Source organism: Scatophagus argus, chromosome 4, assembly GCF_020382885.2.
Source record: "Scatophagus argus isolate fScaArg1 chromosome 4, fScaArg1.pri, whole genome shotgun sequence".
Lineage (NCBI taxonomy): Eukaryota > Metazoa > Chordata > Actinopteri > Scatophagidae > Scatophagus > Scatophagus argus.
This window is the reverse complement of record NC_058496.1, coordinates 6,593,574-6,620,137: the sequence shown is the minus strand read 5'-3', so window position 1 is coordinate 6,620,137 and position 26,564 is coordinate 6,593,574. Positions and strand designations below refer to the sequence as shown.

Genomic DNA, 26,564 nt, shown 5'->3' with positions numbered 1-26,564 from the left:
ATTAGTTAGCCACGCTCTGCACTCTTTTTTTTCTTTTCTTTTTCTTTCCAGCCACTCTCCAATGTATGAACCCAGTCATCCCAGTGGCAACGTCACTGTCAGTTCTTTAACTTACTGCTAAATATCAATTCTTTAACTTAGTGCAAAATAAAGCACAAAGAATATGTTGTACCTTCATGCTGTATGATACTTAGCATGTGGGAGATATTCTGTGGAGTCTGGAAAAGGAGAAGAGTGTGCTTAAAAAGTGACTTAAGGAAACATGAGGGTGAGGCCATTAAAGTCTTTACAGGCTTTTGATGAAAGCTTTAGAGAACAAAGTGCAGCTTAGTGGTTGTTTTCACATTGTCAGGAAGTAAATCACAGCGGTTTACAGATCAGAAATTGTATTTGAAGAAAAATACAGAAAAAAGAGACTCCAATTGAATACGTTTAAATCATTTACTTTCATTTCAAACAAACAGGCGTCTACATGCTGCATTGGTGGAAAGTTACAGTCTTTAGTTCAGTTATACTGTGACGTTTATATGAATGAAAAAACCCCTTTCTGATTTCTAAAGGATGAGCTTGTAATCTGCATTCATATTAACTTTATTTAATCGACATTGAGCCTTAGATGACCCATGAGTGCTTTTATCATGTTCTCCATGTGCACTTTGAGGAACTTAAAGCACCTTGTGGAAAAAAACCAAATAAACAAAAAACACATCAGTTTATTTAAGTTGATAAAACCTGCATATTAACTCACGTCAGTTTACCGGGGAATTGTCTGTCACAAATACATTGTGTAGCAGACTAGTCTCTCTCTCTCTCTCTCACACACACACACACACACACATACACACACAGATATCTGAACACACATGGTTATATCAAAATTATTATTTACAAATATTGCAAGAGGCCGTGGGTGGATGAGCAAGGTGATGTGCAAAGCTGTTCCCTGACTGACATATTTTTTGTCCACGTACTCACAGTCAGAGTATATGCAACTGTAGCTGACATGTTGGTCAGGCCAGTCATAGTAATTATTAGTGTCTAAATCTCAGTTTATTGTTTCTGTGTGGTGTGCACAGATGACAGACCAGCTGTGACTCACATAGGCTGGTTTAATGCGTGGATGTCAAAAGATGGTTGCATTGCTGTTTCAAAACAATTACTTTGCAATGACTGCTTTTCTCACCTCAGAAATTAAGAAAATGTGGTCTACTTGACTATTTAAGTACAAATAAAAAATGTGTCTATGTTGGATTAAACAAGTAGAAAGTTTAAACAAAATAAGAAAGATGCTGACTCAAACACTATTGCATGCAATTGCTCAACATTCAGTACAAAAAAGGGAGGATTTTCAGATTCCTCTGAATCTGCTGTGTGGGGAACATTTGTAATATGAGTCTTTAATCTCCTTTAATCAGGAAAGATAGGAATGTTACAGAGGCACATATTATAGTGTAATGGACATTTTGAGCACGACTCTGCCTTTGTTCCTCTGCTTGGTCAAGATTCATCCAATCTTGCGTGCTCATGAAGGGGACAACAGGGCCTGAAGCAGTTCTGAGGACCATGAAGGATAAATGTTTTTGAGCTGGCCTACATGACCTCATTTGCAGGGAATGTCTGTGTAATTCAAGCATCAGAGCAATTGCACTATTGGGCTAAATGTGTACAAAAGTCACTGTAGACAAATAGCAGGAAACATGTCCTCACTGCTCCACTTCACAAGGCAGAAAGGCCACAGCCCACCGAGCGTGGCTAGAGGCACTCGCATGTCCTCACTCGCAGGTACAAGGATGGTCATGTGCCGATTGCTGGAGGGGGAGGGGGGGACTCTGAGTTGCCTTATTAAATCCTGTCCTCTCTCCCGTCTGCTGCCAGAGCTCTATAGGCCAGGGCGAGGTGGGGGACGAGAAGGTGGAGGGGCTCTTCCCGGAGGAGGTCCCTGTGGAGCAGGAGGAAGGGCAACAGTGGGGGAAGCAGATGGAGGAGGGGTGGGTGGCAGCGCTGGCGGGGCCGGTATGTGCAGGTTGGTCGGAGGGAGAGCCCGGTTTGGAGGTGGTGTGTAAGGAGGAGGCGTGATGGGAGGAGAGGGAGTGGTGGAAGTGGGAGGAGGTGTTGGAGGCAGCGGTGGAAGGTTGGAGGAGAACGATGGGGATGATGGAGTGCTGCCAGGGGTTGGTGGGAGGGTGCCCTGTGGTGGAGGAGGGGGAGGGTTGTAGATGGGAGATGACTGGTGGTTGTAATATGGGTAGTGAGCTGGGGGAGACTTTGTACGCGTGAAGTTCATGCATCTGCCCTGAAATTTGGAAACAAACCAGAGTTTAGAGGAACACATAGTGATAATAAACAGCATAATGTGTGAACTACAATAAAAGCAGCATATTGCATTGTGGGGTTTTTGGCGGAAAGTAGTGTACACACCATGGACATTTTTGTTCCTTTGTGGGGGTTTTTTCTGGATGAAACATTCAAATAAAATGGCTAACAGTAGACACCCCAACAGCCTGGTAGCTAAACACAAGCACAAGCTTTTTCAGCTAGCTACCGACGTAAAGCTAATTTTGTTCACGTAAAACCGTAACAGTTTTGTATGAATGTGTGCACATCATTTTAATGGACAGCCACATACTACAGTGATACTGTACAAATTCTGAAACAGCAGCTAAAAACCGCCAACCTAATGCCAACAAAGTTAGCAGAGCTAAAACTGTTGGAAGTTGACAGACGCCTGCAAATACGCTAATAAAATTATGAACAAATGAGTTAAGTAGCTTTCAATTGGTGGTAAAGAAAAATGATAAAGAAACTTCACATTTCCTTTTACACTATACTTCACTATTAATATCATTGCGTTGGTCCAGTAAGTTAGCAGAGATAGCACAGATCCAACCATTGGCTACGTGCTTATAAAAACCAAAGCTGTTAAGAAGCATAAAATTTTTTTAAAAAATGTTATGGAGGATCTCCCATCTAATTTTTCAATCACAAAACTTTTTCGTCTGCTGTGTTTGTTTCTCATTATGCCGCTCTGGTCTAACATCTTAGTTTTATAGGCTGGAGTTTAGAAAAGGACATATTTGCTAGAAAGAGTTTGCTTTTCTAAACCTCATTTGACGAAACACACAACCTCCCAGCTTTGACAGCTGAATTAGTCTAAGATATAAAAATGTCCCTGCTACTTTCTCTAACAAATCACATGGACTGATTACTACAGCAGATGGTACTGTGGCTCTTGCTTATAGAAGTCCTGCCTGTTGTCCACAACTTCAGTAATGGGCAATCAGGCTATGTCCTACTCTGCTGGGGGGTTAAGGAGCTGCAACGGTCTGATAAAGACTGACAGTGCTGCTTGGTGCCTCTCATTTACCATCAGGGCAAAATAACCTCTGAGACAAAACCATGTAAAATAGTGTGTGTCATACATACAGCAAGGGTGAAATGATAAACTCAACTTATATTTTTATTCCATTAGTGCTTGAGGGACATATCATGGATCTTAATGTCTCTTGAGGTCCTGCAGCGTGTCGTAGTTACAGCTATCCTAAAAATCAGTGAATGGTGAAGAAAATAAATGTGATTGATACGAGTATTGAAATGTCTGATGTTAAGCTTTTGGCCGGCTGCATTGCCTGTGTTTGATTCCTTTGCTAATTACTAAAAACACACCAGTCTTTAGAGGCTCAGGAGTGCATGACACATCACAGGAACCTGAACTGGGTTTCTCTCAAGCAGGCTGTAGGAGAAACTGGCCTCCTCTTCTCCCTCCCACCACTACCTTTATTAAAGGAAGTTATAAAAGCGAGGCTTTGACAAGAGAGTCTTAATTGCAACCAGAACAAGCTTGTTTACAGCAAATCATGAAGGATACTCGAGCTTTTTTTTTTTTTCCCTCCAATGCGCTAATGAAGCGCTTCATCGTGTGGAGGACTCACTTGTACATTTCTAATTACAGAGCAGTGTTAGCTGTGCTTACTGTACTGGGGGAAAAGCAACAATGTAACCTTCTGACATTGTTGGACTGTGAGTGCAGTAAGGTGAGCTAGTCCAACTTCAAGGCTGATTAGTTTCCAGTAGGCCTCAGGTGTAGTTTCTGATGCTCTTCTACACGGACTGAGCATATTGTTAGACTTTCTTCAGTATCTACTTGCCCTGAATGTTACCTGGAAGCAGAACAAACTGGCTACTCTGACTATTTAATGAAAAACTTTAAGTCTTATAGCCAATAGTCTAAAAGCCAAATCACCTTCTTATCGTACTGGACCAAACCAGAACCACATTTTTTACTTGTTGCAGTCAGTTTAGCTCAAAGTATATATGATTCACTGATTTATTTTTTATTTTTGTACAATTTGATTACATTAGATTATTAAATTAAAAAATAAATAATTCCTAAAATAAACAGGCATGACTTGTGTGTTGAAGACAATGCAGGATCAAACTTCCTAGTTTGGAATGAAACACAGAGACATTTGTTAAGTATTTTAAGGATTTATGTGAATATGATATTTTATAGAGGTGTGTGTTTGTGTGTGTGTTTCTGAACTCTAGCCAATTTTCTGTCCTGGTCCATAAAACAGGTTTCTTAAAAAAAAAAAAAAAAAAAAAAAAAAGCCTGACATACAGTAATTTGAAATAAATGACATTTTGACATTTTAACCCTGGAAAGTGTGCTATTCCATTTCTCTCTGTGTTCCTGTGGGTTGAAACAGCAGCACTGGATGATGATTATGATGGCATCCCTGTAAGTCATGGCCACATGAGCATTGTTTCATCCTCCCATTTCAGCTATATATTATATACTATACTGTAAACCTTGAGTGCAAAAACAGCTGTGCACCAACTTGTGCGGCTTTATGGAAATAATCAGACCAGCTCTTCCCCAGACCATATCCAGAAGTTTGTGTTTAAGATCAGACATCACTGTCTGGAATGAAGCTGGCTTAACATAACTGACACAAAAACAGAAGTAATCTTGGCTAGAAATTAGGATAGATAAATTAAACATGTTAGAATGTAGAAATGAACAGGTAGAAGAGTAAATTTCAAAGTTTCTGAAGATCTTTTCTAACTTTTGAGGCTAACAGCTGATCAACATTTCGTATTCAGGGAATGATGAAGCATTGCATAAACTTATTCGGGTGAAGGATTACTCTATACAGATTTCTCTCAGACTCTTTTTTTCATCACTTGTAGATCCCACAGTCTCAGACTACATGCCAGCTGCCAACAGTAGAGGTCATCGCACTGTTATCCCACCCCCCCGACACTACAGCTGGCCTTTGAGGAATTACATTTGCCTTTTTATAATGACTTCCCCAGACGTCTTTACATCGCAGTGCACTGTAGTCAGACGCTGCAGCCGAAATCCCAACTCACCACAAATTTTCCCATGAGTCTATCTTGAGCACACTTCATTGCTCACAGCTGGTTCATTTTCTCAGCATTTTCAGATACAAAAGAATCTCCCCTTTTGTCCAATGCTAATGGACATCCCAGGCCTTCATCAGTCAGCTGATTAATAGTGCAAGCGTAATGCCTACCAAAGTAGCTCTTGAGTTATTCTTACCTTGTCACCCGGATGTGGTCTCATCACTGAGACACGGTCGTAGCCTTTTTTTAAAAGTACCCACAATGCATCCAGTTTGCTCTGAAGAAAGAGAAGAGAAGAAATCAAACTAATAATGCAACCATTACAACAATCTTAAATTACATTAACTCTTAAAAAGAAACAACTGCCATTTTCTACTGACAAAAACTTGCATCAGGTTTCTGGTGTCTCTCCAGGACACTCAAAAACACAATGCACACCTAACTGGAGCTGCAATCAAATTACCAGTATTATGCAGTTCCCTGCAGCCATTTCGCAGTGACAAACTGAAATGGTTTCAGTTCATTGTGAACTGAATTTTCATTGTTTTTAAACAGCGAATGCTTTAAGGATAAGGACAGAATATGCAGCTGTTTTTCTTCACAAAACTGCTGGCTGTGCAGCTCCCTGGAGGTCAGTCCAACAGGAGTCTGGTTTCTATTAGCAATCCCCCACTGACTGGGAAGGCTTCGGAACGACTCTTTTAACCCCATGCTGGCCCTGGAGGATGGGACTGTGCGCCAGTAGTCACCTAAGCAATATTACCTTAACACATCTCATGCTATTTTCACTACTATATTTTAATAATGCTATTACTTGCATATCCTCAGCCAGATTACATGTAGTAATTTGTAACAGATGTTGTCCTTTATGCAGTACACATGCTAACAGCTGGAGAAAGCATGTCCCTGCAGAGCTATTAAACAATCAGGAATGCCTTTATTAATTAAATGTAAGCTGAGCTACATTCACTGAGGTGTTGAATGACTCTGCAATTTCTTATTGTTTTTATGCTGAACTGTTGAAATTTATAACTGCTGTATGTTTGCATTTTCAGTGGATGTCAACAACGAGACTTGAAAGAGTCTGCAGACCAATCCCATTCCCCAGACGGCTTACCTTGATGGGTGAGTACCACTTGCGCGGCCCTGGGGGTTTGTGCATGCCGTTGTTTAAAACCCTCGTAGGGGGCTGCACATACTCCTGCTCAGGCATTTTCACTTTGGCATTTTTGGCCTTTTCCAGCTTTGCTCCTTCTTCGGTGGAGCCCTTCTCACCCCAGCGAACCTGTTGATGATGGTATGAGAGTCAGAATCTTATGACATTGACACATGCTGCTCTTAATGTTTAATATTATAACTAAATGTGGGAAAAGGTGGTCAGGAGTGTTTAACTGTCAGTCTGTCAGATGTGAAAGTGATCAGTGAGATACTCCATTGTGATGTAAGTGCAACTGAAGTGTGTTTGATGAGACATGTAGAATAAAGTGTTTTATTTGGTTACATTTCCTGACAGAAGCATTTGTAGTTTGTGTTTCATTCAAGAATCATTGGAAATTTTAAAATATAGCAGCAATCTGGCAGGTTAATTAGCACAACCGATGGTTTAAAGATTTATTTGATCTCACCTCCATTCTTTTGATGCCACCAACTCCTCTTCCTCCATAGTAGGAGGCATCTACAGTCGGCCATTTTTTCTTGGGGGCGTCAAAGTCTTCATCATCCTGTAAGAGGGTGACAAGTAGGTTTTATTGTGATATATTTACTGATGAGCCATTTGGCAGATCAATCAGTTACAATTAAGGGACAATAAAAGCATAAATTAACCTTTACACAAATGTATCCATGCCAAATGAATACCTCAGAGCTACCTGGTATAAATGCTCTCTCAGTGGTCAGCAGGCAAGTAAACACCCCTCTGTCTGCCCTCCTCGCTCCAAAGCCAACCCCCATATTTGTCCCTTCCGCACTGGTTGTCAGATCCGAGGAAATTACAAAGCCCACTGGCCAAACCTGTGATGTTTAAGCTCTTTAATAAACCCTGTCTGACTCATAATTTAACAGGATGTCAGACAGAGGAAGCCATAATGAAGGCTGAAATTTGTCTTTGTCAGCTGTCGTTGGAGTCTGTTTTTGGACTAAATTCTTATAAACCTAATTTTCAGCTTAATGCAGCCTGATGTCGTATGTTAGCTTGCTGTTACTGCATTGTGATTCTGGGCAGCCAAACTGCATTTTAATACCATGAACTTGTTTATCGAAATCACGAAAAATAAACATCATTAGTCGGTTTAATTTCTCATCATATTCCATGATGATTCAGAGGAAGTGATTTGAAAAACATGAACTGAAGTTTTGAAAACAAAACTGTCCTCTTTAAAACAGGAGAAGAAGAACATAAAACAAAGAGTAGAAGTCAGGATTTCATTGTTATTCTAAGAGGGCGTTAACACATATCACATTTGATGAATTACTCAGCTAGTGAAATCAGTTTCATGCCAGGCAGCGAGTGAATGACGCAGCATGGTCATTGAGGTTTACAATGAATAAACTAAAACAATTACACAACCTAAACACTGGCAACTGTCTGAGTCTTAAATAGTGAAGTGTTTTTTTCTCTGGAGTCATAAGAAACAGATCAAGGGCAGCTCCTACCGAGCTCTCCTCCACAGCCGGTGGCGGGGGTTCATGGATGATCTGTGGGAGGAGGAAAAACAACAATCGCGTGAGAGGAGAAACGGGGGAAGGTGACAACAAAAGTCACAGACATGCCTATCAAAATAGATTTTTGTATAATATGCATGTCGGAGCAATGTATTCCCTGTGTGCAACAAGATGGTTACCCAACAGCACATGACTGAGGAATTGTTTTTTCCTCTAAGTCTACTTTACAAGAACAGTGCAATGACCTAGAAATCTGCTATCCAGATTTCTTGGCCTGAAGTGGTTGATTAGAAAAAGGGAAGAGTAACAGGCTCATAAATACTGTTATTATTTGCTCTTTCCTTCACTATAGGGCAATTTTATCCATAAAATTTTAGAGGATTTATCCTTTTTGTCTCCCTTATTACCTTTTATCCTTAGGTTCCATTTTCAGAGTATGAAGTATATCTGCTACACTGTACGGCTGCACAGAACATGCAGTTAAATCTGTCTCTTTGTGCTTTTTCCCATGCCAATGTCACTGCATGAAATGTCCGTGTGTGCGTCTTTCACCAGCGTAATAAAGGCAGTTTCTTTTGTATTAAATGCTCTTGGCAAATAAAAGTGATTCTGATTCTTATTTGTCATTTTCCTCCATGCTTCTCCAAATCCTGGAACACAAAACGTTTTCCCCATGGTAACCCAGCGTTGCTTTCCTAAACACGCTCACTGCACAGACTTGAATTTGCAACTTAATGGACAAGAACAGCAAAAGTAAAGGGAGGGACAGCCATGTTGTAAAAGCTGACATCTCACTCTGGCACTTCTCAACTCTCCTGTTTCCAGCACTGGAAACATTGGAGTGGATTTTGAAGAGACAGTATGCTCTTCACTTGAAAAGAGAAATGCAGATTTTGACAGAGTGGCTGGTAACAAGAAGGTTTGTTGAAATGTTGTGATACTGGCAGTTTGGCTACCGTCTAAATAATGGCACATACATGGCACAGTTTGCTCTTTTTACTGTATCCAGAGCAGATGTGTGTCATAGATAAATTTCTAGTGAGTTATCTTGCTTCTAAAACTTTCAACCCAAAACATCTTATTTGAGTTTTCGCTTCCAAACCACTAGCTGGAAATTCAAATTATTCAGTCCCATTACTGATGGAAGAGTTTGCTAAGTCTTACCAGTTTAGGTCTACCAGTGAACACACTGAAGAAATATTGAGAAGAGAGACTCAGAGGTCACCTGCCGTGACCTCTGGAAACACAAATTATTTCAACAGCAGGGTAATTACTTCAACACAAGTTCTCCCGGTGGCCTTGACCTCTTCTGGTTGTGCACTAAATTCAGCTGCAGGGATCCAAAAGGGTCATGCATCCTTATTGACTCACAGACCCAAACCTTTTCACAATGGGAGTGTTGTTTACGTTAATAAGATGCCTTAGGGGGTGTTAGCCAGACGAGACAGACCTAGAAAAGACATTTCTCTCTGTCTCATTGAGCAATATCACTGCATTCCAAAAGTGTTTAAAGTCATCTATAATTTGAAAATAGCGGACTAGGAGCTGTCTGTAAAGCAACATGTGTGCCTGTTATTATTGCATTGGTGTTTCAGAAAACTCACCACAGTGCAGCACAGAGGCCAGAACCACCAGAGGAGAGCCAAGACCAGGAGCAGCATCAGGATGAGCAGAGCTATGGCCAGGATGGTCCCATCAGACTGTAATGGAGACGGACACGTCAACACACTCTCTCTGAATGTGTACAGCACCAAAGAGATGTAAACCACTTCTCTAGGCCTAAGGATTTACGTGGAAAAGCGGCTCTGTCGGTTTTTATCTAACACAGAATTGTGTTTTAAGACTGAAGTCTTAAGTCTGTTGATGCTGGAATACTTTAATTAACATGCATCCATCATTTAGGCATCATCTTCTTAAGTCTGTAATGCATTGTTTGGATTAGTTGTATTATTTTGTGATGTACTGTGAGTACTAGCCTTCAGCTGGAAAGCACTATTACCCAAAACAAAACAGACTCAAAGCTAAATGCTCATAGACTGAGGCTCAGACTGAAAGCCGTTAAACAGGTAGACAGACAGTGCAAGACATGCAGCATGTGACATAAAACGTAGGATGTAAACTGAGGAAATTTGTGGATAATATTATAACATTATGCTGTACTCACACATCCCACTGTGGTAATGGTGACCGAACTGGAGATGAAACTGAGACCTTCGTTCATACTGACATAAAGATTTGCTGTCCTGGAAAGGAAAAATAAAAATGCCTGGGCTGTCATTTATGTGGTGCCTTAGAAAAACAGAGCAGATGGTGTCATATGAAACCTCCCATTTGTTGAAATCAATTACAGGACTTACATCCCCTCATCTTGAAGTACTGGTGCAGGGCAGAGGAGATAGGTATCTTCCACAATCAAAGGCTTCACCACTGGGGCAGAACAGGGAAAGGGGTCATGAAAAACAGCAAATTGGCCAAACATGCCAGCTTACTGACATAAGTTTAAAGCTCCCAAACCCACAGGTTAAATAACCTGATCTACCTTTCAGATTATGTCAGTGTTTATCCTGATTACATTAAGATTTTTGAGAGATTATTAACTGAATGAATGCCGCATGACTTGATTTAAACTCAGTAACAGGGAGGAAACCACGCACATGTTCACAGACGTTAAGTGATGTCACATCTGTAACTTGATTAACAAAATGTCTGAGGGGAGTGATTCTTCAGAACAAGTGCTTTGTTGTCTGCTGTCGAAGTCATCTGTCTCTTTCTCTCAGCAATACCAACTATTTCACCCCAGCTTTTGTTTTTCTGGCAAAACTAGGTCCTCTCCCGATCCAGCTGGCTTTTAGGAAAGCGGCTCCAGCAAGCGTCGTCGCCCAAGCCTATCTGTTTATCCTGGCAAAGGGAGAGCATACCCCAGAACTGAGGAAATCAACAGACCTGCATAGGTCAGGGCTGCTCGTCTCAAGAAACACCACGTGGGACGAGGGTGGGGGTTGGGAGGTTGGAGCAACGCTGCCAAAAACAGCTCAGCGCTAATACAAACTGGCCCAGAAATGGTCCAGCTCAGAGTTCATCTCTGCACCCACCTTGCACTCAGAATGGCCTCACACTATCAAAGCATGACGAAAAGGGCTGAGAGCCTCGCAAAAGACAAATTAAAGTCCAGAGCCAATGGGTCCTGATTCCACCGTTTAAATCCCTTGAGGACCAAGATGCTGGCTGACAATCCTGGGTCCATGTGATGATGTTTTACTGGACTGTTTATGCCCCAGGTGTACAGAGGTCATGTTTTACTGTGCAGTGCAGAAAAGTGCCTTGAGTTCAACTTTAACCAGCAAATTAAGTGGAATTATTGCTTAAGCTCTGGTAAAGACTGTAAAGTTACAGCAGATTCTGAGCATCTTTGAGTTGCTGAAGAAGATTACATAAAGTATTTGATTGATTTATTCAGATTTAGCTTAAATTTTATTTAAAGAAATAGTGTAATTATTTTGGAAATATACCTTACTACTGTATGGTAAACGTGAATCCACAGCCTGGAGGTTAGCATAGCATAGCATAAGGACTAGATATAACTAACCTGTCTCCGTCAAAATGTAATAAAATCTAAAATTCAGTCATATCTCATATTATCTCATGTTTGTTTAATACATCCAAGAAACCATGTGAAACAAATTGTGATTTTACAAGTTCCAATGCACTGGACAATTTCTTGGCAACAACAGGGGCTTCCTGGAGTCTTGTTGTAACCTTAAGGGCACATAGAAAGTAAAATCATAAACTGATGTTTACGTTTAGTTTTGTTGAAATTTAGAAACAAATACGGTATAATGCTAAATATTGCGCTTTAGAGGTGTTTGCAGACAGATTTATACACCTTTGGAAAGAGTTAGAAAGAAAGAGTTAGTTTAGAAAGAGTAAGTTTCCCCTTATATTCAGTTTTTATGCTAAGCTAAGATGGCATCTGCTGGTTTAAGCATACTGACGTGAGAGTATCAATCTCCAAATCTTACTCTTAGCAAGAAAGCAAACCAAAAGACTTGGCTCCCATTATTCGCACAGTTCAATATTGTCCATGGCACCATAGTAGCAGCATCTGTCAAAGAAACAATGGATAGTTCAGGACAGGACTTGCCAAATCCCAGTCCGCCTGACTGTATTTGCTGCCACTTTTTCCTGGAGACACAAAGTGAAACATTGTCTCATCTGCTCAACACATGCAGGTACATACTGCTGCTTTCCTTTTTTACTGTTTCGCCATATCTGTGAAGTATGCAGAGGCTGGAGCAGGGAAGTCAGTGAGGGCAAGTAAAGAAGCATTAGAGAGAAATGGTTTTCCTTATAGCTGATCACACATACTTCTCCAGGCGAAATAACCATGGCCTAATTATTTTCATTTAAGGTTTACCCCTGATGTGAAGAAAACAAGCTCCAGGAGGTTGTGTGTAAACAATCTAGAGAAGTGAATGTATCTGGAGGAGGAATATACAAGTATAATGGAATTAACATAAGGAGATAATTTTACTCAAACTGTTTCCATGTCCGCTGTTTGTCGGCAGGAAGTTGGTTCATGCAGCAACAACTTCCTTCTGAGGAATGGTTAAATGTGTGATTAATGCCAAACTTACTTTTACTTTGTTGCAAAAATTTTATTTGAAAAGCAAGAATTCGGTGTTGAACGTAGTACTGTGTGTCTATATCATCTATATCTACATATATATATATATATATATAAGATATGTGAGAAAGATGGTTAATCATTACACAACATGGTACTAAACAGACCAATCATATGGAGGAAACCCCAAAGACTTTTGGCATTTTGCTACAACTCATTGCTCTATCAGAGAATATGGAGGACAGTCTAATCCACTTGACTGACTTGGAGACGTGAGCTCTGACATGTCATCAGGGCAGAAAAGCAACCATCAGTTCTCCCTCTGAGGCATTTTGTTTGTGTCTCAGTGCTGGCGAATATCTTGCTTTGTAATTAGATCAGTGCCTCCTGCAGCTACAGTGGCAGGCCTGGTAGGAAGTGGTTTTAACAACTATTACAGTAAGCCACCAGTAAAGACTGTGGGGAAACTGGTTATATCCTTAAGGCCTTTTCCTCCCTCGGCCTCGTGTGTGGCACTCGTTCTCCTTTATCTCTTGTTTCTCGCTCATTCCTAGGCTGTAAAACAAGCCAGCGTTTTGTTCAAAACAAAAAGCCATGATGGCAGTAACACCAGCATGGCAGTTTGTTTAATCACAGAGGATTCCAGCTGTGAGGCTGACTTGGTGTTTGACTTTTGGGAAGCTCAGCTAGGAGTAATTTAGGTGGATTTTACAATGGCCTGTGCACTCATCTGTTTATTCCAGCTGTTTTTATTGTGAACGAACTGAGCAATCAGCTTTGACACTTTGAGTCAATGTGTTCTCCGTTAAAACGTTCATGTGTGATGAAAGAGTGCGTGTGGTAAATCGGGGACAGTGAAGAGATGCTCGATGATGTTTCACTCACTCTTCGTAACGGTGTCGTTGATGCGGAAGCTGCACAGGACCTTATCGACATTGCGAGCGTGCAGGAATCCATTTCCCCTCACCACCACTTGAAAGGACTCTGAGCGATGAACGGAGAAACACAAATGTCACCTCATGAATTGAAAATCATTTTATCATATGCTGGATCTGTAGTTCAAAGTAACGACAAAACTTCTCATCACGTTATGCGAATCTCTCAACAACCACTTGGCTCGTCACATTGTTAATGGCTTGGAACAACTTCAGTGACTGAGAGAGATTTTGTTGCCAGAAAGAATTATTGACAGGCATAAAGAAAATGATGAATTACTTCTGTCTGGGGCCCCATTGAGCTCAGCTGTATAACATGGCATAATATGATGGATTTTCATCAGCCCTGTATGTGATTGGTGTTGACAGTGTGCAGTTATTTCTGTTATTGGAGTTTTATAACAGTTTGTTCATAAGACATCCAACAGGGAGTTTGACTTCTCCAGAGTCTAATTGACCCAAATCATGTGGGCGAAGTCTCCACTAAAAAATATATTTCAAGAGAGAACATTTTGCAGACTAATTCTAATGATTCTACTTCTACCACTGCTACCAGTGTATGGGCCAGCAGACAGCCAATGTCCACAAGTATTAAGTCATGTAGGGTCAGCTGAGATGATCTTCTGTCTCACTTCAAGCTGTGAATACCTGATGAGGAGAGACAGGAGGTAAATCTTCATCTTACCTCCTGCACAGATACTAGAGGGCTCTGCTGCCAGGATCTCAATGCAGGACTTCTTCAGGATCTGAGGAGATGAGCAGAATAGCATTGCAGAGCTCATCAATGACTTCCATCTGCCTATTGATGAACCTTTTGCCACTGGTGTCTTTTGGTTTAAAGTTTCCATAATTGCTCATTTTGTGCTCTACAGATGTATCTGTCCTTGCTGCTCTCCAGGAATATACAAAGTGTAAGCCTGAAGATCCATGGCCCACTGCCCCACTCCCATGAATAAGAGGCAAGAGCTTTTGGGTTGCTGTTAATTTGCTCCAGATGAGAGTCAGCTGGGTGACCTTCAGCTCTGCTCAACAAACCTCGAATCCCAGCGACAACAGACCCTTCTCAACAAACTGTTCTTCATTTCTTGCTAGCTAGAAAATGCAAAAATTTAAATCAACACCACTGAGGTAGGTCTTAAGACACACACACACACACACAGACACACTTTGATTGTGTTTGGCCAGACGTCAGCTGTGATGATCAAAAGCAGGAAAGTCACAGTCACAGCAGGTTTTCCTGGAAGTCTGATCCTCTGGCTGTGCTCCATGGATGGAATAACTTATGCTTTAAACCTGTTTTGTCTTGTTTCCTGTGTGCTATTTGATCAGCATGTTGATGGATTAAAGAAGAAGTGATGGGAGAGATTATGTGAAGTCTGTTAAATCAAGATGACTTCCTATGGATCTCTGGTGATATATTCAATGTAAACACTGTTTGGATAAGTTTGAGGGCAGAAGTGAAATTCTTACCGAGTCGATGACTCCTTGCAAGGCTTCAAATCCATCATTCACAGGGAAGACGTGGTCCTTACTGTCAGCGATCTTTGCCAGCTAGACAACAAAGCAGGCATTATAAACACAGATGACAACTGCAAATTTATTCAGTCTACAGTACAGCATTAGTGAAGCTTTAGAAATTCAATTTCAAAGACAAAACAAATTTAACATAATAATGGAGGATCAAAAGCCTCACAGGGTAATTATTAGGCTATCAAACCCTTGCATTATGTTATATAAATTGTTTTGACATTTGATGTACATCTTCAGTTTGACGGGAATAAAGTTGGTTAAGTGTCATTTCAAGGATTGTAAAGCACTTTATGACTATTTCAATTTTTCAGACTTTTCAAAAAAAAAAAAAAAGCAAAGCTTTGAATTTACAAGCTAACTATCCATTTCACTCCCTGAAGCTTTAATGTCACGATACATTAAGGTACAGACTAAATCTTAATTAAAACAAACAAACAAACAAACCTGTGTCTCATTGAAGTCCTTCACCCCCACGCAGTAAACTGTGGCACCCAGGCTTCGGGAGCGGTTGGCCTGTCAGGTATGCACAGATTCACAGCAAAAACAGGAAGAAGCTCAGCACCTGGATTCAATTACACTACATTTCATAACACCATGCAAAACATGGTTGTGTTTGTCTGGCCCCTAACAAGATTTTGCAAGTTGAGCAACACCATCTTCCCTGTGAATAATATTATTCAGACATCATATAACAATAGAAACATCACTCAGATGCTTAAATGCAGACAGAATGCACAAGCCAAATACTTTCTAAGCAGTGATGCCTGTGGATTTTTGTGTTGACACCATATGACAGCAACCCACAAATGTCAAGAGAGACATCCAGCTACTGGGAACGTCAGCCCCACATCATCCCTGCTGTCAACATGTGTCTGAGGGCACTCAAAGCTGATTAAAGCTTCAGGCTGTTGAATGCCTTCACCTTGACTGCCTGAGTGGTCTGAGGAACAAATAAATCATCAGATCACAGTGCAGATGTGAGAAGAATGACTGGGCTCGGGTGTATAAAGCTGACAGATGCTTTGACCCCATTTTTCCAGACTTGAGGTAGAGGATCAAAGTGGTGATGGATGGGGTGTCGGTGTTTGATCTGGTCCATCACGTGCTCAGTCACAGGTGTCATATGGTTACAATTTGTGCGACCCGTTTAACATCTCTTTAAATCTTTCTCACCTCCCTCTCAGCGTAGTAGAAAAGGTCCTCGTGCAGCTCTCCATCTGTCAGAGCTATGATAACGCTGGCAGTGCGATAACCTGCACACAGAAAGAACTTAGTCACCCCTGCTGCAATTTCACACACTAATCCTGCCTTTCAAACAGCCATGTAATGCTATTAAGATCACTGCTGTTTTGTAATACTGCAAAGTCTAATCTCTTTTCAGATAACTCGCAGTCTAGTTCATTGTAGTCTTAAGTGCACTGCAGTTGTGTTTACGTCTCCTATTAAGTGATGAACACACTGATTCTCAGCTGCCAGTAATGTAATTCTCTTCAGATTTTTAAAATAATAATAATAATAATAAAAAGATTAAAATTCTTTCCCCCAAACTTTTTAATCATTTCATGAGCCCTCAGAGATATCTTGTGTGATATCCTTCCTCCCACCTATAGAGTCATTTATCCAACTAGATTGTTTTGGTGTGAGCTGCACAGTTGTGGAGATATCGACTGTAGAGTTGTCAGCCTTCTCTCGAATATAATGGATGATGTTGGTGTGTGATGCTCAAAGTTGCATTTTAAAAAAACTCAACACAAAGATCTCTTTCTGGAGAACATGACCGTCTTTCAACTCACACCAGAACAGTCTAGATGGATCAATAGCACTACAGGTAAGACAAAAAGAATGTTTGTTTGCTTTTTTGTTTTTGGGTGAATTGCCCCTTTAGTGTAAATATTCACAGAAATAGGTCAATCATACATTCAAAAAATGTTGTGGTTCATACTTGCTAGTTTACTTGCATCTAGAAACAATTTACTGTGTAAGAAAAGTAATACACACCTTCAGTGTTTCCATAGTATATCTGCTCACTGGCCTGTGAAAGGAATACAAGTTTGAACCAAGAGGCTGTGTGGTAGGTAGCATGCAGTGAGAAAAGGAACTCCTCCGTGCTCTAACAAAACAATCATTCAGCTCTCTGGACTTTGTTGTGTTTGTTCTGGAGTTTGTTCTGCAGAGGCTGCTCACCCTCAGGATGCCCTCATGCATGAAGGTGTCTCCCCCAGGAAGTACCCTCTGGAGCTCCTCCAGACCTTTTCGAATGCGCTCCCTGATCAGACACACACAGAAGGTGGGGTAATCTACATTGCTGATAATCCAAACTGGTGGAAAATCTTCATTTTGTCGGGTTCATTTTCGAACATATTTTTGACTAAATCCAGAGACTGAGAAGCGTGGTAAGAAAACAATAGTTTCCATAAGGGCAGCATTTGCAGAAATACATCAGCAATGTGTTACAGATGGATAAATTGAAACAGTATTGGTGCATTCTGGCCTGAGAAACTGTCACGCAGATAGACAGGAAATGAGCCCTTTGTAGGATAAGATATGAGGGAAGCAATGAAACAGTGAAAAGATTTTGTGGCTGCTGAGAAACTCTGTTGAGGAACGATTAGACACACAATCTGCCCACAATGTGTCAAAAACAAAACAATAAAGTGGTTGTCCAGAACGAAGACACTATAGACAGATCGTAGTGAAGGAAAGTATCTGTCTGGAATCTCTTCTTGGTCATAAAAATTCAGAGGGGATCATAACTGTGTGTGACCTGTTGTCTATATCTGGTATTACACTCATTCCCTTCAGCTGGATGACAGAAAAGAAGAGGATTAAAAGCAGCTTTGAGGGGATGAGCACCCACCTGTCTTCTGTCAGGCCCATTAAGATCCGTCCTTCAGTGGAAAACACAATGAAGGACATCCGCAACTGTGGACTGGGACAAAGAGAGGAGAACAATATTCTCTGTTAGATCACTAATCATTGCTCGTTACATGCTTTCCCACAGACATTTGATGACACAGTTGTTTTTTTGGGTTCTTTTTTTTTACCTTATGAATTTGTGAGCTAGATGTTCAACAAAGTGGTAGATTTCAGTCCAGTGATTCTGCACGCTCCCAGATCTGAGAAAAGAAAAGCGAAACTAATGTGAGCGTGAGATTTTCACCCCCTGCTGTGCATCTAAACCACATGACCTCCTCTCTGTTCTCCTGATAGTCTGGACAGTCTGAACTGATAACGGGACATGATGTTTGTGAGAATGGGCTCCTGGGCGCAGACATTTTAAAGGTCTTCCTATTACACAGGAGCATCAGACTAAAAGACTACATGATAAGATACAAATGACTACAAGTCGTTTTAGTAGTCATTTTGTATGTGTAATCTTTAAGTGTCTTTCTGTGGCCGTTTGTTATTGTCCTCTTGTAGTAGTTTAGCATCTCTGTTATAACTTTGTGTGTCTCAATCATTGTTTTGTGGTTATTTTGTGTTTATATGTGTTGTCTTGTGTTTATTTGTAGTTGTTGTTTCCCCTTGTCATTGTTTTGTGTTTCTAGATGTTTGGTATCTCTCTATAGTTCTTTTCTTGATCATTTTGTTTTCAGTTAGCTTGTCCGCTTATTAGTTTTGCGTCTTTTTGCATTTTTTCAAACCTCTTGGGTCCCTGGACTTCCGCCGAGTAGGTCAGTAATCCATCCATGAAATAGACTCTCAAAGGGAAAAGAAGACTAGAGAAAGCCAGCATAGTTTTCTGTGAGTAAATGCTTTGGGCAGCACAGCTGGTTTACTTTGTGGGGTTAGCAATGATGTGGTACTCCTCAGATTACTGTTAATATCTTTATAATGCACCTGCTATTATACCGGTGTTATTGGAGTCAGACGAACCTCATTAAGGCTTCATGCAACCAGTTCTGTGATAACAACTTGGTCAGTGTGCATGTTAATGGTCTGGCACTCTATTCCCTCTTAGCCAATGAACTCAAAACAGAGCTGGTGCTGTTCACATTTTTACTTCTGATGTTTATAGACACCAAGTTCTCAGTTGTTAGGAAATAAAGAAATAAACAAAGGGAGCAAAGAGTTAGGAGAAGAGAAGCTCCACTGCAGAGTTATCTATCATAATCAGTAACTCATTAGCAATAAATCTCAATACAGTCTTGTATCAAGTTAGTAAAGAACAGTTTGAGCTTGCATGTTTCATTGCCGATGCTTATCTAAATGTCTTTCATCGAAATTGTGTTTTTATAACCCCACAACCGCCTGCATCATTTCTTGAAACACGTTTCCACAGTTACCATGACACAAGACCCGGCACAAACAGCCCAGCCAACGGACTGAAACACTGGAACATCTGGACATAATGGAGAAAGGGCAGCACAGACACAGAGGAGAGAGGAGAGAGGAGAAGATCAGATACTGGACAGTGAGTGCAGGTGGACGACATCACTGCTAAGAAAGCATGGGATCGTGCGAAGGAGTAAAGATTGCATAAAGAAAAGTGAAAAGAACAGCTAAGACAGTGAACTGACGCCCAGCAATAAATTCTCTCACGTCACTCGTGTAATATAAATCTGTGTCGCTGAAACATGGTTCACACTAACAATTACACACAACTGCCTAAACCCTTGCAGAGAGGAAACAGCAGTGAGCCTGGAGTTGGCATTGACGTGCACTGTAGGACAACTGGAAAACCCATCAAAATTTCGGGAGGGAGAGTCACAGAGAGAGAAGTCAGACTGCAATCCTCCAACCCCGTCTTCCAGATAAGAAAAATGATGAATGTTGAATGAATGGAATGATAAATGTTGTTGACCTACATTTTGGTTTGTTTAAAAAAAGGAATAAGATGAGTAGTTTAAAGTCCAATTTGAAAAACACAAAGGTCATAAGGTGAGTACACTGTTGCAGTCCAAAAACAACAGCCTGGGTATGTTCACTATTGATACCAGAGGAGCTGTGTGTTCTGATTTAGCTACAGTATAAAGTGTTTTCCCTTCAAGACCCAATCAGGCAAACCCAGGAAAACACATGTGAGACACTCACCCTCGCAGAGAATTTTAAACCGTTTTTCATTTGACTGACTTTGCTGCTGAAATTGCTCAATTCCTGTTTAGCTGAATTTGTAGCTCACGGAAATCCTATTTAGAAATTCATCTTGTATAACCAGATAGCTGCAAACACGGTACCAGATTAGAGAAGCCATATTATGCTTCATTAGAACATTACTGATGTGATCGAGTAAACGTGCAGTTTGGAGGCTTTGATCAGGTGCCCACGTTGCTTGGCTCAAAGGAAAAACTCAGACCACTGAAAAACGAGGTTAGGTAAACATGGAAACAGTTTCTAAATCAGGACCAATGTTTCCAAAAGACTCTGCAGGAAGTCCAAACATCCTGTGTCCTACTTGAGATACACTGAGCATGTTAACCCTAACTCAAAGAAGATGAGAAAATATAAGGATGCACTTAATTTAAATACTTGCTGGCCACTTCCTCTTATGGACATGTCTGCAATGTTTAGTGTTTGTGGGGATAAACACCAAACACAGCAGTCAGCTACAGCACTTAAGATCTGTGACTGATGACACACTATTAATAATTACCAGCTTTGGACGTGTGCCAACCTGAAACGTAGATTGACACCTATCAGAGACACCTGACACATCATCATCATCATCAGGCTTCATGACACGACACCAGGGGGCGTAACGATTACAGAAATGCGGACGACATCATGAAAACATTCTGGCAGACGATGATGAGAGAAGTACAAGAACAACCTAAAATAATGCATATTTACTGTATGCATGAATACGCTTTCCTGATAATGCATAAAGTAATACATTTTGATCCCTTATTTAGGTAGTCAGCACAGGCAGGTGAAATATTCAAGATAAGATCAGTCAGTTTATTGTAGATTTTCCGATGAATTTCTTTCACCGGTCAACAGAAACCAGCCTGTTCATTCATCCCCTCTAAGTGTGTCCCATAATATGTTTCAGGTAACTCACTTGTCCAAAACAAAGTAAAGGTCAAAGCCTCCAAAGCATGAGGACGACCCAGTCTGCCTCCTGTCCTGGTTCGGTCCAGCATTGCCAGCAGAAAGAACAGCCAGCGCAGCACCAAACACCACAGGAAACCAGAAGCTTCTCCACCAGCACAAAGACATTATTCCAGCTGAAGAAAATTTCATACAGATGAGATGATGGATTAAACCCACTTCAGCTAAGAAAAAGTGTCAAAGTTAATCCTCCTCGCAGACTCTTCTCTCAGTCGTCCACAGGCGTCTTCGGCATTTAAAAAAAGCAGTAATCCAAAGGAGAGCAGTAACTCAGAGGTTGAAGCAGAGGTGATATAGAAAGCACGAGTGCTGTTGGTCTCACTGTTGGGATCCTCTCATCACTGGGTCAGAAACAGCATGCACAAAGATGTGACGAGCCGCACAACCTCCCACTTCTGCTGCTTTTTGTTAATGATGAGGCCATGCAACAGAGAGATCCTCAAACCCTGTGGATGTCTTACTCTTTGCAAAACTCTCCCTGTATTTTCAAGTTTCTTTCTCTCTCTCTCTCTCTCTCTCTCTCTCTCTCTCTCTCTAAACTGGAAGAGAGTGATGAAGACAATACCCTGTAAACACCAGAATCTGCTTGCTTGTCCTGCCATCTAGTGGTGATGACTGGCTGATGGCTGCTTTTGCTTTTCCCTACGCCGGGGGTTTTAAAAGTCTGAGATTGTGGGCCTCCCTTTCAGAGGGGAGCTGCTCACTGCAGAGTCTGACCTAGTCCAGCTTCACCTCAGTCTCCACCTACTACCCATAAGCATAACTGTAACTATAACCTAAACATCAGGTCCAGAGAGGTGGAGCTGGACCACACAATTGTCTCAGTGAGCACCACTAGTTCACCCCAGACAATCTGGGAAAATTTGTTTATTTGCTTAGTTTTGCTCAATTCTTGGATGCCTGTTTATGTTTTTATTATTATTATTATTGTTATGTTCTTTTTTTTTTATCCCAGACACTCAACAATTGAGCCAAGGTAGCTCAATATTGCTGTTTTGCACAAGTTCAACTGTGCCAGATGCATCAGAAAAAGTCTGTTCTGAGATGTTTATTAGTTTCTGAGTCTGAGAAAGTGGGAGAAACCACTGCGCCAGATCACACATTTAGGCTATACATAAACTCATTCTGATAACTTACATAATTATCTTAACTTATCTACGATCTACCAATGCAATGAATTCTAGCTTGGTGAAACCTATGGTGTTCAGTTCTTGAATAATCTGTGACGACCATTTTCATTAAAATTTTCAGAACAATGAGTAATGCTTTTATGTGTACAGTCAGGATGATAAAGAAATCTTTTAAGAAAAGCCTTTTATTATATTTTTGTTTCATTTCAATCAATTTTTAGATATCTGAAAAGAAAAACAAAAGAAAGTTTTCACCAAGACGCTGTCATGAATAATGACAATGTCTCGGTTATAAAACACACCAGTATGATGTAAGTAAACATGTCTGTTATTTTGCTACAGAACTCTAACTGCATGTCTAAAAATTCATAAAAACCGGAATAAAATCAAATCATCATCCCTGTTATCAACAATAAATCATCACTGTGATAAAATCAGGCTTGTCAGGTTTCAGTTACAGTTAGGTTAAAACATAAAGTAGATTTTATTTTTTGGGGCGGGGAGTCTGACCACTCCATTACTTCCCTACTCCACCCATAGTTCGACATATCACAGATGGGTCGTCCCTCTTGTGCACTATGTATTCACAGGCCTCCGGGTCAAACACTGACACACAATCATGGGGGAACCCTACAGGGGTCGCATACCTGTAAATATACAGCAGACAGTAGAATATATAGATACCACCGTGATTAATTCTTTTTCTTTCTATTTAAAAACTATAAAGTTGTGAACTGTTTGCTCACCCCTGGCAACATCCACTGCAACTACAATCCAAGCAATAACTGTTTCGCCACATTGATCCTACAGCATGCCATGTCTTATCCATAGTGTCCTGACAATGTGTTATGCCTGTGGATGGAAAGGGGCTGATGAAAGATTTTCTATGGCATCATTATATTATGACACTGATTTCACTGTAAAGAATACAGCTTGTGGTTGGGTACACGATAGGGCTGTAGCAGTCAGAGACGCAGGAAGAAGAAACAACATCAATATCATCGCCATATCTATAGAAAATAAAATGATGATAACCATAGTATCATCAGTCAAATTCATCTCTGTCTTTACCGTGTGTCTCGTCTTTTATTTGGCAAATGTATTACACTCAAAATATAAGTCTATAATCACAACTGTACAAAAGTGTACAAATAGAACAGTTAGCCTTAATGAGTAGTGAAAATGCAACCACATGATATCTGCACTGCATCATCTTAATCCTATTTCATTTAAATCACAGTTATTGTAAGTAAGTATATTGTGACACCTTTAGTACATATATAAGTTTTTATTTACCTGGATCCATGTGCCGGAAGAAACATGATGCATTTGAATGTGGTGAGGGATCACACAGCAGCAAAGCCAAAGCCAAGTATTTCCTCAACAAATCAATAAGCAATTTTAGAGGACAGGTTCAAATGAGTTTGAAATGAAGATTTCTTTTTAACATTTAAGGAAAATTAGTAAAGATTTTACATGTGAAAAAAAAACCTTATTCTCTTAATGTAACATAGCAACATATTTCACAAAGTTTGATGTTTCTTGCATGTTTCTTGCAGTTTGGGGTTAAATGCACATGCACTTAATGTTACATTACACCTAAATGAATGTCATTTAATGTAATGTGCACCATCAGAAGCATTCAGTCAATTTAAATTTGTTCTTTTACAAAAACTTTACTTCCATCAATTCTAATATTATAAATGTTGTGCATACAATTTCATGGTTAGAAAATACAGAAATATGAATTAGTAAACATACCTGTTGTTTTAGAACCAAACTGCTCTGTAACTTTAAATAACCCCTTGTCTACAAAAAAACAACAATCTGTTGCCAACAATTACAGCCCCATGTGACCTAAATAACAACAAGACAAACTCACCATGATGCCATCAGCCTGGTCAGATTTAAGCGAATCGAGTAAAAACAGGAGACTGTATTTGCAAGAGGACGAGTCTAGAAGAACCTTTGGAATTAAATAAGAGAGAGGGGCGGTCTGTCTCCTGCCTGTAACTTCTAGTAAACCAGGCTGAAATTGTGTTTGTGTTGGAAACAGATGAGGAACTAAAGGTCATCTAATTTTCCATTTACTAGACACATTACATAAAACTCAAAAGACAAAGAGAATGCCATAACAGCTTTGGTTTCATGCAAGAAAACAAAACAGCAAAATGCTTAACTTAATATTTTTACCTTCCAGAGGTGGGAATATCAGCCTGTTGGTTGGCCTCTTCTACTTCGGTCCAGACTTAAGCTCAAATTTGATCGATTGCCAAAAAACCCTAATGACTTTAAATTTAGCACCTCAAACTGGCATAACTGTTTGCCAAAGAGCTCAACATCTTCTATATGTGTTGCCATGACACTATGTGCAAGTACTAATAGACCACAGGGCAGCCATGGCCCAGAGGTTGAAGAAGCAGCTTGTGATCGGAGGGTCGCTGGTTCTATTCCTCCACTGGATAGAAAAATGGAAAAATTTGGGTGTGGTGGAGTGATTAATGAGAAAAATGCCCCCACCCCATTAGCCAGCTGAGCAAGGCACTTAACCCCCAATTTGCTCTGCGGGCACCTAACAGTGGCAGCCCACTGTTCCTGTGTCTTTCACTGCATGTGATTTGCTGGGTGTAGCATATGTGTTCAACCAAGGATGGGTTAAAAGAGGAAAAATTCAGTGTGTAAAAATACATATACTGCCAATAAAGCAGATTCAAAGATGACTTTGTTCCTCCCCCAACTTTTCCTCTACTGGCACCATGTGTTTAACTTCAGTATTTCTGAGTGAAATGTCTCAGGAACTGTTGCTTGGGTTTGTGATCTCCTCCTTTCATCATGACATCATCAGGTCAAATTTTTAATTTCCCCTACATGATTGTGGCAACAACATGACTATTAAGTTCAGTTAAGTTGTAGTAAAATCCGTTTTGATTAGGGTGCAAGCAGATTAAAAAATGAATGATTTAACTCAAAGCAGCAGAGACAATTGAGTCTCAGTTATCAATCCCCAAACACAGACTGCTGACCCTGACTCCTAAATGTCTGCATTTTTTTAAAAAACCCCACAACTCCAGTTTGTAATGGAGACTTCCTCTTAAAACGTGTATGTCTGTTGCCCAAGCAAAGATAACCCTGATTACATCACCAGGGTTATTTCAGGAGGCATTAAGTTAACATACCCTGACTTGTTTTGACAAGAAGCAGCTGATTTTCATCTTTGGAATCTGTGAAGTGGACCTTTAACATACAGTCTGTGTTTTTCTGTACCAGAAATTCTTTTCTTTCACATGTGTACAAAGTTATGCAAAAATGTTTGAATAGATATATATTTAATAAATGAATAGATAAATAAATCAAAAGTTCATTTGTGGCAACAGCATTTTATTTTCGGTCGTACAGCGTTACAACCAACACAACAGGCCTAGTGGACAGACAGCGAGGAATCACCTTCACAAGCCTCTCCCTCTCTTCCCAGTTCACCTACAACAAAAATTAAATCACTTCAGACCAACAGACCACTCCATTATTTTCCCACTGCAGCATAAATTGGACATAGCACAGCTGGATTGTCCCTCTTGTGTACTATGTATTCACAGGCCTCCTGGTCAAACACTGACACACAGTCATCAGGGAACCTCCTTGGGGTTGAATACCTGCAATCACACAGTTAACAGTAGATTATGTAAATACATGGATGAATAAATTTGATTCCCATTTAAAAATACAAATGTTGTAATCTGTGTACTTACGCAGCACAACATCCACTGCAAGTACAGTCCATACATTTGCTGTTTCTCCATGAAGATCCTATGGGATGCCATGTTTTATCCGCATCATCCTGACAATGAGTTATGCCTGTGGGTGTGGAAAAAAGCTGTAAATATATTTCAGTGCTGTCATAATTTATTATTTTTTTAAAATAAAAAATATTTTGCTGTGTGTGTTTTGGTTTTTGTGTCTTTCCTTTACCAGGTTTTAAGGCCTTAACATAACACTGAGCATCTGACAGTGACAGCAGAGCAAAGAGCAGCCAAGCCAGCACAAAATATTTCTTTACAGGAGAACAGAAACAAACATCATGGTTTTAATATTTGATCTCAGCACACAGAAGACAGATATGCACCTCAGCATGCATTTGTCAAAACGGGAAAACATCCTAGACAATTAAGCAGTGAATCATATCTTTAAACACAGATCATTCTGTAAAGTGTCGTGACTTAAGGTCCTTGTCATATAATCTAATTATTGTTACTTTTATTCAACATTACA

At 40.3% G+C, this 26,564-nt stretch overlaps 2 protein-coding genes and 1 long non-coding RNA gene across 4 annotated transcripts; 1 reads left to right on the top strand and 2 right to left on the bottom strand.

Moving 5' to 3' along the window:
* Nucleotides 1–306: 306 nt before the first annotated feature.
* Nucleotides 307–21,954, bottom strand: LOC124058182 (anthrax toxin receptor 1-like). Of its 2 annotated transcripts, none has more exons than XM_046387154.1 (18): nucleotides 21,119–21,954; nucleotides 18,162–18,233; nucleotides 17,975–18,046; nucleotides 17,302–17,383; nucleotides 17,116–17,149; nucleotides 16,291–16,370; nucleotides 15,562–15,630; nucleotides 15,058–15,138; nucleotides 14,273–14,333; nucleotides 13,538–13,636; nucleotides 10,386–10,455; nucleotides 10,193–10,271; nucleotides 9,633–9,728; nucleotides 8,020–8,061; nucleotides 6,993–7,088; nucleotides 6,485–6,652; nucleotides 5,564–5,644; nucleotides 307–2,293 (listed from the first exon to the last, which is right to left on the bottom strand). In XM_046387154.1, exons 1-18 carry the CDS (start codon nucleotides 21,298–21,300, stop codon nucleotides 1,880–1,882), a joined length of 1,878 nt encoding a protein of 625 aa, XP_046243110.1. In that variant the 5' UTR covers nucleotides 21,301–21,954; the 3' UTR covers nucleotides 307–1,879. The 2 variants fall into 2 exon arrangements, with proteins under 2 accessions (XP_046243110.1, XP_046243111.1); XM_046387155.1 differs by having other exon boundaries at nucleotides 18,762–21,271.
* Nucleotides 6,562–11,399, top strand: LOC124058183. The gene is made up of 3 exons (XR_006843220.1): nucleotides 6,562–6,664; nucleotides 9,624–9,788; nucleotides 10,853–11,399. It is a non-coding gene; the product is annotated as an uncharacterized LOC124058183 (long non-coding RNA).
* A 511-nt stretch (nucleotides 21,955–22,465) lies between the features above and the next one.
* On the bottom strand, nucleotides 22,466–24,322 carry LOC124058180 (prostate-associated microseminoprotein). The gene is made up of 4 exons (XM_046387152.1): nucleotides 24,181–24,322; nucleotides 23,595–23,677; nucleotides 23,045–23,150; nucleotides 22,466–22,945 (listed from the first exon to the last, which is right to left on the bottom strand). Exons 1-4 carry the CDS (start codon nucleotides 24,189–24,191, stop codon nucleotides 22,816–22,818), a joined length of 330 nt encoding a protein of 109 aa, XP_046243108.1. The 5' UTR covers nucleotides 24,192–24,322; the 3' UTR covers nucleotides 22,466–22,815.
* Nucleotides 24,323–26,564: the final 2,242 nt, after the last annotated feature.

What these genes read in the sequence shown, in the direction of transcription:
- LOC124058182 (XM_046387154.1), bottom strand. Translation starts at nt 21,300, where the DNA reads ATGAAATTTTCTTCAGCTGGAATAATGTCTTTGTGCTGGTGGAGAAGC. An exon ending in TGCATGAGGGCATCCTGAGG is followed by an intron (nt 17,150 to 17,301) that starts GTGAGCAGCCTC and finishes TTCCTTTCACAG; the next exon opens with GCCAGTGAGCAGATATACTA. An exon ending in GACCACATCCGGGTGACAAG is followed by an intron (nt 2,294 to 5,563) that starts GTAAGAATAACT and finishes TCCAAATTTCAG; the next exon opens with GGCAGATGCATGAACTTCAC.
- LOC124058180 (XM_046387152.1), bottom strand. An exon ending in CTTCCGGCACATGGATCCAG is followed by an intron (nt 23,151 to 23,594) that starts GTAAATAAAAAC and finishes TTCCATCCACAG; the next exon opens with GCATAACACATTGTCAGGAC. An exon ending in TGCAGTGGATGTTGCCAGGG is followed by an intron (nt 22,946 to 23,044) that starts GTGAGCAAACAG and finishes GTATATTTACAG; the next exon opens with GTATGCGACCCCTGTAGGGT.